The 12,211-nt window shown below is 48.1% G+C and overlaps 1 protein-coding gene across 5 annotated transcripts in view; it reads right to left on the reverse strand.

Annotated features, from left to right (window-relative positions):
* The window catches only part of NSMF (NMDA receptor synaptonuclear signaling and neuronal migration factor), a 42,003-nt gene that overhangs the window by 23,905 nt on the left and 5,887 nt on the right, over positions 1-12,211 (reverse strand). For 4 of the 5 annotated variants that reach the window (XM_071766661.1, XM_071766659.1, XM_071766660.1 and 1 more), the window contains exons 2-3: positions 8,983-9,044; positions 849-1,322 (exon numbers count right to left, since the gene is read on the reverse strand). In XM_071766661.1, coding sequence (XP_071622762.1) covers positions 849-1,322; positions 8,983-9,044 — 536 coding nt within the window. The remainder of the gene's footprint in view (positions 1-848; positions 1,323-8,982; positions 9,045-12,211) is intronic. The other variant, XM_071766662.1, reaches the window with a different exon arrangement.

Raw genomic sequence — 12,211 nt, forward strand, 5'->3', positions numbered from 1 at the left:
CACACAGAGCTGACAGGCAAAGATGGACTGCCCACTGGCTTGTAATTCAAATCACGTAGATGGTGACATATATTTGATTAATACTTAAGTTTTTCAAATCAAGATATTTTAAATGTAATCGAATAATTGCAAACCTTACTCCCTGAAAACACGGAGCAAACAGATAGTGAGTGGTGAAGGAAGTCCAATACTGTTATTTGCTGTTACCTATGAGGTACCAGAATCAGGCAGAGGAGCCAAGGTCCTGCTCTGAACCTCTCCTAAGCTGAGTACAAATGTGGGTGCTCTGACACTGCCCCTGCTCTTTCTTCAACAGAAAGGGAACCTGCAGAGATCCACTAAGCCATGTGAAGCTGGCATGAAAACCACCCAGTCATCTGCTGAAGAAGCCAGAAGCAGAAACAGGGGGCTTGGATGAGCTGGCCTCAGGTTAGACATAAGGAAAAAATTCTTTCCTGTGAGGGTGCTGAGCCCCAGGGTGCCCCCAGAAGCTGTGGCTGCCCCATCCCTGGCAGTGTCCAAGGTTGGATGGGGCTTGGAGCCCCCTGGGCTGGGGGAGGTGTCCCTGACCATGGGACAGTGAGATGATCTTTAAGGTCTCTTCCAACCCAACCCATTCTCTGGCCATAAGCTAAACACATCTCATTTTACTCATCCCCTCTACACTCCCTTTCTGCTAATCCCTTTCCACAAGTGCTGGTGCTGACGGGGCAACACTACAGAGTTTGACTCAAGGCTCCTGGCAACAAAACCTCCATGCTGAGGTAAGCTGGGTGGTGTCACCCTTCAACCCAGAGTCAACAGGTCCCTCTGAGTCCCTCCAGCACCCAGGCCTCACTCTAACTTACCAGACACTCGATCCACACTGTACATCCTCTCCAGCCTTTTCCTGTGCCACCCAGTCTCTCCGGGTTGCTGCTGCTCCAGGTCAAAGGACTGTTGGGAAGGGGCAGCCAGGCGGGTGCAGTTCGGGCACTCCTTGGAGCTGGGTCTGCTGCCCTGCCAGCCCCTGCAGTGCCTGCCGGTGCCGTGAGAGCCGCCGGCGCCATGCTGGCTGTGGTGACATTCCTCTGGGGCAGCTCCCTTCATCACTACCAGTTCCATGCTTTCGTTCTCATGGTCCGAGAGCATCGGCCTCTCCCCAGAGATGGTGTAGACCCGAGGCTTGGGGCCCTCGCTCGGCATCTTCTCTGTCTGCTCCTCGGAGAAGCTCCTCTCGAATTTCCCGTCCGAGATGACGGAGAGACGGCGCTTGTTCTGTGCCGCCTGCTGCATCTCCGGGGAGTCCTCCTGGCCCAGGTAGGAGTCTGCTAGCAGGTGATCTGAAACAAAGGACACACCTGCTGAACACCAAAGCACCCACACACCCCAGGAGGCTTTTTGTCACTGCTGCAGAAAGGAGAAGGGAGATGGAGATAGGGGAGGTCCCCCAGGGAACCTCTGCAGGTGCCAGCAGCCTGGAAAACCTCCAGAGCTGGTACTGAAAGAGATGTTTCCTGGAGATACACCCAGGATTCTTAGTGTGGAAGTGGCCATTAAAGGAGAGCAGAAGTAAATACAGCTCCTTGTGCACAGCCTATGAAATTGTAGCCCTTGTTCACTTGCCCAGCACTGCCTGCTCCAGAGGGGCTGGCCAGGCAAGGGTGACTGAGCTGCTGGAGTCTGCAAGACAAGGACCAGCACCAACTTCTCTCAAGTTTGAAAAACTCTGAGTGTTCTGTGTAACAAGTTATTCTTTAGAAAAAAAGGGAAGGGGGAAAACACCACGGTTGGGTGTCCTCTCCCCCCCCTACCCCTGATATTCTGCCAACTGGATGACAGGAATGAAATGCAGACAGAGCAGAGAGACTTGAGGGGAGAGCTGCAGCCCAGCATCCTGCAGCACCCACCCAGCTCACAGCCCTCCCCGGGGTGCAGATGGCAGCAGCACAGCCCCTGGAAGCTGTCCTGAAGGGAGATACAGCCACTCCCTCTGTAGGGTAGGAAGATGGGAAGGAGAGAGGCCCATGAGAGCAACTATCTTTGGAGCCCACACACTGGATGAAGTGCCAGGAAATCTCAGCATTTCCATGGCAATCCCATGCATGAACCCAACATGAACCACCCACCTGCTAATCCTTTTTTCAAGATGCTGTTAATTACCTCTTACACGTCCCTTTGGATGGGAAGCAGCCAGGGGACTGTTAAAAAAGCTCAGCAGGGAATCCATTATTCATGTGACTATTACCCCAGAAAAAATAAAATCATTACTGTCCAGCACAGACAGCAGCATTTTAAACAGAGGCAGGAAGTCAACCCAAGCCTTTACATCACAAGATGCTTAATAAACATCTTTCCTTTAACTGCTGAGTTGTGACCTGGAAGAAGTCAGCACATGAGAACTCACACACCTCACTGATGCTGCCCAGGTAAGATATAACAGGGGGCAGTGATCTACTCCATCCATGGGCACATGGAGACAGCATGGATATCTGCACCTCCTCCCCAAGGACAGTCTGATGGACAACAGAACCACTGCAAACCATTCCAGTGGGAGAGCTGCTCCACCAGCTCTTATTCGACAGCTTGGCCACTGAGTTCTACACCAGCTGCAGGACCCAGAGTCACAGAAAGGTTCACAGGCTCTGAAGTCTCCCCAACCACTCATCACCCCTCAAGAGGCACCAAGCCACCACATCTTTTCTCCCAGACTCTCTCAAGTTCCACGACTGTGATGAGGAGTGGGCATGTCTTGGGAAAACACCACCAAATGACTCTTCAAGATGTGTGCTGGTTAATAGTGCCAAGCACTTTTTTTTTTTTTTTAACTAAAAACAAAGGCCAGTTCTAAGTACTCATCTCAACTTGCCAAACTTACTGATGTGTGTGGGCACAATGACACCACATATCTCTTAAGACACAATAGTGGCTGACAGCTGCCCCTGTTCCTCCTGCAACAAATACTTCTATGGAAGACATACAGCCTCATCAGAGCAGCCCCTCAGGATTGTGCTCCTTCACCCACACACTGACAGCACTCTAATTCAGAGATCTGAGAAATCCTGGCATCTCTGGGTAAATGGGAGAATGAAGTGCCCAAAGCAGAGTATGTCTGATGATCATAAATTCAGAGAGACAAATTCTAGTCTTTATTAAAATAAGCACTTAGGGTTGTTCAGCTCCATAAAATTTACAAACATGTAAGGGGGACATGAGTGGTTTCAAATAAGAGTCAACTTTTTATGAGACCATGGGAGGGTCTGAATTCTTGACATAAACTACTCTGAGGATAATCCTTTCTTCCTGCCTTACCTGTCCCTTACTCAAGGTGTTTTCACTTAGACTTGCCTAGGAGTTTTCATGGTCTGCCTGCCACCACACCAAGGTGCTTTCTCTTTGTCAAGCAACTGGAGAATTATTTCATTTCACTCAATTTAGCAACTTCAGTAACTACACACTGGAGGAGCAACTTCACATGCAAAGGGGACATGAAGCTTTATTCAAGACTTCTGGGTATTAAGGAATTTATCCACAGGAAGAAAAAATAGTATTGAAGGAAAAAAGATTCAAACATCAGTCATAATGAATGATAGGCTTCTGAAAATGAACTTGCAGCCAGTCTGTGCCAGCATTCACACACACATCTTCACTTACACCAGAGACATCACTTGTCTGTGCTTGCACTGAACTGGACTCAGGTTCCAAACCATTGCTCCTCCTTCCACTGTGGCATTTCAGGTGAGGTGTTTGCTTCTGCTAGGAAAACAGGCAAGCTGGTCCAGAAATCAATGGTGAATTAAATCTGAGCCACAGAGACTGATCACTATTAGATACTTACAATACATTCTTTCACATCCAGTAACTCCAATTTCAGCACTTGCTCTGCCCCAGGCAACTAACCCTGAAAGGACTTGCACATTTTCTTTCACTGTCACAACATTTCTGGAGAGGAGGCAACGTCTGGGCTAAGCCTCAGCTGACTGATGCCCACTGACAGCAGTGGAGGAGCTCACCAACCCCAACTCCTGGCTGATGCAGACTGCCCTGTAACCCCATGGGAGGAGAGGTTTATAAATCAAGGCAAAATATAGCCACAAGGTATAGTCAGAAGCTTAAAAAAAAAAAAAAAATCCTGTAGAGAAAACCACAAGTCCTCAGGTGTCGCTGATAATGAACTGGGAGCTTAGGCCCAGGTGTGCCCACTAATTAGGGCCTGCCCCAGCCGGAAATGGGTGGGGCTGAAGGGCAAGATAAAAGGCATGCTCCCAGAAGCAGGATCAGTCAGAAGAAGAAGCAGACAAGAGATGAAGATGCCTGAGGAGAGGGACGGCAAGAGAGCCCCGGAGAAGAGCCGTGTCCCCGAGGAGAAAGGCTCGTCACAACATCTGGTGGAGAACGCGGGCAACAATAGCAGCCGTAAACGCTGAGGTAAAAAAAGAAGCTCTACATGACCACGTTGGTGTGGGAAGCTCTACAAAGCCTGGCTTAAATGCGGAAGGCGATATAAAGAGCTTCGAAATACGCAACCACGTCAGATGGAGCTACTACGGTGGTGCGGGACGCTCTATAAAGAGCTCCAAATACGCAACCACGAAAAAAGCTCCACAAGGCCAGGCTTAAATGCTGAAGGCGGCGTGTAGAGCTCGGAGTAAAAGCCTAGCACGGCAAGATACAACAGCCCGGAATGGCGAGCCAGGCAGGAGAAAAGAATGAGGCTCGATAGGCGCAGCAAGTTGGCGCGTGGAACTCAAGCCCGAGGAATGCTGAAGCTGAAGCGGAGCTCTGAGTGCGCATCAAGTCAGTGCGGTCCTGAAACGGAGCCTCCCAGGGACACGCGATGCGGTCCTGAAATGGAGCCTCCCAGGGACACGTGATAGTGCAGTCCTGAAACGGGGCCCTAGGGACATGCAATAAGACTGGTGCGCTGAATGCTCGGAGAAGCCTCTGCATGGCCAGGCATCCCGAGGTGGCGAGTACCAGCGAAAGCTGAGCTGGTGTTTTTAAGACCTCATCTCCTGCTAACAGAGGCTAAAGAGCCCAAATTTTCCCTCCTCAAAAAATAGGTGAAAAAATGTTGAAAAATAATGAAATGTAAAAAAAAAAAAAAAGGAAAAGTAATGAAAAATGTTGAAAAATAATGAAATGTAAAAAAAAAAAAAAAGGAAAAGTAATGAAAAATGTTGAAAAATAATGAAATGTTTAATGTTAAATTATTGAAAATGAAAAGTTAAAAATAGAAAAATAAAATGCTTAAATTATTGAAGTGTTTGAAAATGAAATGTTGAAATGTTAAAAATAATGAAATGTTAAATTATTGAAAATGAAATGTTGTAAATTATTGAAAAAAAAAAAAGTTTATTTTTTCAACAAACAACAAAAAGGGGGGAAATGTAGAGAAAACCACAAGTCCTCAGGTGTCGCTGATAATGAACTGGGAGCTTAGGCCCAGGTGTGCCCACTAATTAGGGCCTGCCCCAGCCGGAAATGGGTGGGGCTGAAGGGCAAGATAAAAGGCATGCTCCCAGAAGCAGGATCAGTCAGAAGAAGAAGCAGACAAGAGATGAAGATGCCTGAGGAGAGGGACGGCAAGAGAGCCCCGGAGAAGAGCCGTGTCCCCGAGGAGAAAGGCTCGTCACAACAAAATCCCAAATTTATTACTGTATTTAGCAGCCCAACTGATGCTTTAGCACCTTAGATTTAAACCCTCAGCTCCAGCATCCGGAGCGAAGTGGCAAAGGGGAGTCCAGATAAAAGCTATTAAAGTACCATCTGTCACCTTGGAAAAATAAACTTCAGAGAAACAGTTCTCTATTCCCTGCTCCACATCAGCTGGACCTCTCTGGTCCTGGTGTTCATGGTACTAACCTTAAAGGGAAGAACTGCCTTGGCCACTAAAGACGAATCAAAGACTTGAGGTTTGTGGTAGCTGGAGTGAAATTAATGCTTATTTTCTTTACTGCAGTAGGATTCCAGGTGACATCCTCACTGAGGAGGGCAGACGGGTGCACTGGCTGAGCCCAGGGCATTGCAAAAATAGTATCAGCTTTGCAAACAGCACAGCTGAGCAGTTTCTCTTGCAGTTTCAGCTCCCAGACATCCCATCTGTCTGTCACTGCCCTGCAGGGGTGCTAAGAGGTTCTCAGGTCCCTGTTCTCCTCTGCTGCCTCTCTGAGTGTGCACTGAAGCTGTAAGGCAAAGCTCCCTTCCTCGTCACCTCTGTCCTTCCCAACACTTCTGGAAGGAGCAGAGGGTTCCTGCCTCCACACAGCCAACCCTGCTGGTCTGCAGGGCCCAAACCCAGACAAGAAGGAAATTTGTTCAGAATATTGCAGCACGATGCAGGGAGATAAACATGGAAGTGCAGCAATTGATGAGAAAAAGGTCAGAGTGGCATCTCAGCCACGGGGCAGCTTCAGAGGCAAGAGGTGAACGCTGTGCAGGGCACCCTGAGCCTGCAGCTCCTGAGCAAGAAATGTCACAAACTGCTCTGCAAAGCTACAGGGGAAAGGGAAAGGGCACCTGGGTAAGGGAGCTGCTCTGAGAAAACAGGAGGTCACTTAGCTCTGACAAAATGGTTCCAATTAGTCTTCAGGGCTGAAACGGGCCTCGGAATCCAATGCACTGTTGACATGGTGCCTCAGAGATGAGAAACCTTTTTGTTCTGGGCTGTGACATTAATGTGGACAGATGGAATTGTTACCGTGAGCCATGACCCAAAGGAGCAGGTGGCAGCTCTGCCACTGGCCTTGGCATTTCCATGGTAACACTGTGACTTGAGGTTTAATTCACTTCATAAGCAAACAGCACACTCCAGGGCAAGGCTGAGGATACACCCACACCATACCTGTGCTGATCCTGGAAGCAGCCTGAAACCCTCAGAGATGAGATTCCACATCCCTGCTCTGCCTTGAACTCACTGGATGAAAGCTCATCATGCAGCTTAAGAGCTCTGCTGAGCCAAGGGAGAAGTGTTTGCAAACTTGCTGAAAGGATACTGAGATACACAGAATTTCTGCAAGAAGGGAAGAGTTGACTTTACTGGACTACTGGGATGAACAAAAAGGATCCAAATTTTCTACTCGCAACATTTTTATAGGATAACAACCTTCCTGCTATGGTTATTTATAAAGAAATGTTACAGACTCTGTTAAATTATACACTGTAGAATTTTAAAAGATGACTTTAAAAACTATGATTCTTTTTTTCCTCTCTTCTATAAACATTCAGAGTAATTTCTAGGGGACTGTGGTATATCCATGTGTACATCTTGCCACATGATTCTTATCTGCAACTGAATTTGCTTAGATTCTGATAATGATGTCAAGCTTGATGCACCAAGGGAGCAGAAGGTATGGGAAGGCTTCCCTGGAGAGCTTACAGGTTTGTTACAAGCTGGCCTGGGGAGCCTGACATGGTGCATTCTCCAGGGGTCACATCAGCTCCAATTCCATCTTCCCCTTAACTGTAGTCAGAGGGAAGAACGAGCAACCAGGAGCTGAGTAAAACAACAGCTTCATACGTGGACATCACAGAGCCCCCTAATCCTTGGCTTTGGCACCCAGAGAGATCTGCTCCTTCCCCTCTTCTCCATCAGGGATTCTCCTTGGCCTGCACATGACCCCACTGGGATCAGTACAAAGTGGGCAGGAGATGACACTTCTTCTCCCAGGAGGAAGCTGGGGTTGGGGGCTGCAGCACAGACTGCAGCTGACACCAGCAGCTGCAAAAATGGCCATGACAAGGGATTTTTCTCCCATTCTGGGCAGCCTCCTCAGAGCTACCCACAGACTGCCTCTGTCTGCCCAACCTCTTCCCTCTGCCTCACAGACACTGCATCCCAGCTGCACAAAACCCCAGCTTTTTTCTACCTTTCCCTTCCTACCATCCATGGGTTGTTCTCAGACCAAATATTCTCAGTGCTGCCTCACTGGGGTTCCTCATGCCTTAAAAACCCCATCACAGCAGTACTTTGTTTTAAAGCCCTTCCATTCACAAAGTGAGTACAATTCAGCCAAGGACAACCTGAAGGTCATTAGAGCAGATCTGATAAAAAATGCAGGGCCTCATTCAGCTGGCTGTGAGAGCCTTGTGTGACTGGGTTTGCTCTTTCAGCAAGAGGCATTTCCTGCCTGCAGAGGCTTAAACACACACACAGGCTGCATGAAATTATAACATCACTCCACATTACATCCAATTTAATAACTTCATCCCCTCTGCAAAACAGTTGAGTGCTACAGAACAATCTGCCACTTGTTTACACAGGTTTTATCTGTGGATTCCACAGAATTTTCTGTAGGTTTTGTAGTAAATTTCTTGTCTGCAAAATGTTTTATTTCCTCACAGGGAACACACAGCCCTGTTACAACTCAAGTGAGTTTCTCTTGTGTGCTCTTGCCCATCAAGCTGAACTCACCATAAGTGGCCAGGGACAATATCTGAGTTTTAAAAATTAACTCATTAGCTGGTGAAAGCTAATGATCATGAGCTAATCACTCATGTTGGTGTTCTCAACTACACATGGCAAATCTCATTTTAAGTCCTGTTGAAGCAAACTCTGGGAATAAATCCAGACGTTCCCTTTGCCAGGAAAGACAGATTGCTGCCCATCCACTAAGCACATCAGTTAACACACTGTAACTCACCTTTTTTCATTCCCAGGAAAAAGCCAGACCTAGGAGTGACAAACCTGTCCTTGTGCTGTCAAGTCCTTCACTTCCAAGCTGAATTTTTTTCCAAGGACATCAGCTCCAGGGGTGAATTCATGACAGGGCACTTGTCCACTAAAACTGACCTTGTCCCTGCAGCCTCCCCAGCCCTCCAGTCACCAAACTGACTTTTCTCCTCAAGTGCTTTGCAGGTCTAGACAGCAGCTCCTGCCCCTGCTGAGGAGGTCTCTCACTAACCCTTTGTATGATAAATAAATGCACTTTTAATCTAAGACCCTTTAATAAATAAGAGCATCCACACAGAGAGATATGAAACAAGGTATGTCAGGTCTCTTACCTGAGCCGTTTCTACCTTCAGGATGGTTCTGTGAAAGGTATTCTCCAAAAGCCCTTGCTGCTCTGCAGATCCAAGCATCACGTAAGGCAGAAAAGGAGAGAAAGAGAGGGGTGATGGTTAAAAGCCAAGAACAGGTACAGTGCCACAGACTGCTGCTTTCCTGCAGCTCCTGTTCCCCATCTTCTGGTGACACCAATTTAAAGAGGCTGAAACAGCAGTGGGGGCTTCCTGATGCTCAGCACACCACAGCCTTCCCCTGGCCAAATGGGAAAACTGAACTGGTCTACAAGCCCAGGTCTACTTTAATCTTTAGCTTCTCTGTTAAAACTGAAAAAAAAAAAATTTAAAAATGCACTAAACTTGGCCTTGTTTCTATGACGCACACAGGAACTGGATCACTGCCTCCAACTACCCAAAGTTAAACCCCTGCCAGCAGCCAGAAGGCATCTCCACCCCAGTCCCAACCATCACCCCAACTTTCTGTTCTGGTTTGGAATGCTACCAAAGCTAATACCCACTTCACCTACCTTATACCTATGTTCTCAAGCACCAACTATGCCAGCATTTGGATTACTGGACAATCACATCTCAGAAACCTTCAAAGCACCCCACAAAAGCAGTTCCTGGCTCTCTGATGGATTCAGGTCCTGTGGGTGACTGAGATTTTACTGAACTATATTAAGAATCAACCAGGCAGGGTGAGCTCAACCCTTATCACACATCAAGGCCCACATAGGAGAGCAAACCTATGAATATTCCAACCAGGGAAAAGATTTCTGCTTGCAACCCACACAGGAAAGGAGATCTTGGTCAAGGAACACATTCCCTGCTCCAGTTTCCTACTGCCAGGACATTTGTAACATCCTGCTGCCATGATTGCTCTGTTCCCTCTCGCATCTCCTGGAGGAGGAGATGAAGACTTGCTGCAACAGGGAAGATTCTCCATGCCAAGGCATCAAGTCCTTTGTCCTCCTCCTTCAGAGGTGCTCAACCTCAGAACACCCCTCTCCAGTTCACACTGCCACAAAAAGCCACCCTCATAACAGCCATCAAACACCTGAGTGCAAAAAGCATTCCCCTGCAAAAATGTCTGCAACCAGACTGGCCTGGCCAAAACGGACCAGGGAATTCCATCCCATACACATCATACAAATCCTATACACATCATACTTGAGGGATCACAAGGGTCAAACCCTTCCTTCCTTTGGCCTTCCTCTTCACCCATTGCCTTCACCCTTCTTCCCCTCTCCCTGTTTGCTCCAGCATCCCGGGAGGATTCCATCCCTTCCTCTGCCTGTGCTCCTGATCCATCCCAGCCTGGATCTGTGTGTTCTGCCTCCAGCTCCCAACTCCTGCTGACCCCAGGATTCCAGCCTGGACTTTCCCAGGGCTGCCCTGCAGCCTCAGTGGTGATGTGAGAGTTATTGGGGGGAAAAGGGGAGGAACGTGGTATTGTTTCTGTATATCTATTCAATAAAATATATTATATTCAATAATTTTTCAATGTTTATCATTACTGTGTAGTTTAGTTTCCATCCCATATGACTTTCTCCCTCTCACAATTCTTTACCAGGGATGGGAGGGGGATTAACAAACAGCTTCTGCCATTCAGGTAATTGCTGGCCCAGCATTAAACCAGGATGGTGATGCAGCAGTGTACCCCAGCCTCTGCAGCCAGGATTTTCCCCCCACTGCATTTCTACAGCTCCTCCCAAAGAGGAAAAGATTCCCAGAACTACAGTGCACCTCCCAGAGAGACTTGAGCTGCAGAGAGTGGGAAGTCCATTTGTCAGCCCCAGACAGAAACAGGAGATCGATATGAACGATGAAGAAAGAGTAATTTAATCTCCCTGGGACTACATTTCAGCACAGCCAAATGCAGAATGCTTTGGAGAGGCTCAGTCCGAGCTGTGCAAGCAGCAAGGTTTAACCTTCTGCGTTCCTACAGACTGAGACACAGTGACGAGGGTTTTTTTTTCTGTTTCCAGATTCTTGCCTGCCCACTGCCAGGCTCTGCCTTTAGCCTCTGGCCTGCAGTGTCCCAGACTGCCTCCCTCTGTGCCCAGACACCCCGGGGATGGTCACACGGGGGAGCTGTACAATTAGCACACAACCCCTCCGTGAAGAGCCAAGGGGTGCCCGTCATGGCACAGCCACAGGGCAGGACGAGCACTGCATGGATGCTCCTTGAACCCCCTACCACCTTTCTGTCTGGCCAAAATGCAGGACTTGGCCCTGGGACAACACACGAGCTGAAGTCTGGCTTCAGGGAGTAAAGTTTAGAGCAGAAGTGTGGCTTCAGGGAAGTGCTGGAGTCACCATGCCTGAAGGAATTTAAAAGCCACGTAGATGTGGCACTCAGGAACAGGGTTCAGTGGTGTGCTTGGCAGTACTGGGTTTACAGTTGGACTTGATGATCTTAAAGGCCTTTTCCAACCTAATGCAATGATTCTGTGGTTCCAACATGAGGCTACGCAGCTGCAAAGAGCACACCTGAGCTATTCCTGCACTTCATCTTAGAGGCAGCTAAGGCTCAGCCCAAGCCAGAGCAGATCTCCCTGGCAATAGCCTCACGCTGAGATGCTGGGGGCTGGGCTTGAGACTTCCAAGATCTCTCACCAAGATTCCCAAGACTCCAAGGTTTCCCATGGAAATGTCTATCCTTGCAAGGCATCATCACCTTCACTAACAACAGCACTTAAACCCTTGGGAAAGGCTTTGAAGCTTTTGTTGTGCATCAGCAGTCATTCCACGAAGCAGAAATAACAAGCAAGTAAATTATCAGCAAGAGAACATGGTGATTTACACAAAAAATGCTGAAAACTAACAATTAAATTTAGTCTGTAACAAGTTCAAAAGCTCCAGGAGGATGTTAGTTCACCTATCAGTCTGTCCATTCATCACTCTGACAATGCCTGAAGCTGATCTCTTGTGCCTTAAAACGTGAACCAGTGCTTCCCCCTTAGTTTGCAAACCACAGGCTGAAAAAATCAGGACCAAGCACTTCCTGAGACCCAGCCTGCAGATGGCTAACACAGAGCCAGAGAGCACTGCCACGCTCCATCCCACCTCATTCCAGGGTGAAAATTGTGTCATTGGGAATAAGAGCCCAAGTTTCAACTCCTGCTTCCCCAAGCAGATGAAGTAGGAGGGTAAAACCCCACATGCCAGAGCCCCCAGACAACAGGCAATACCCAACAGGTCAGAAGCCCAGCTCAGGAGCACAGAG

Source organism: Heliangelus exortis, chromosome 22 (assembly GCF_036169615.1).
Source record: "Heliangelus exortis chromosome 22, bHelExo1.hap1, whole genome shotgun sequence".
NCBI classification, from domain to species: Eukaryota; Metazoa; Chordata; class Aves; order Apodiformes; family Trochilidae; genus Heliangelus; species Heliangelus exortis.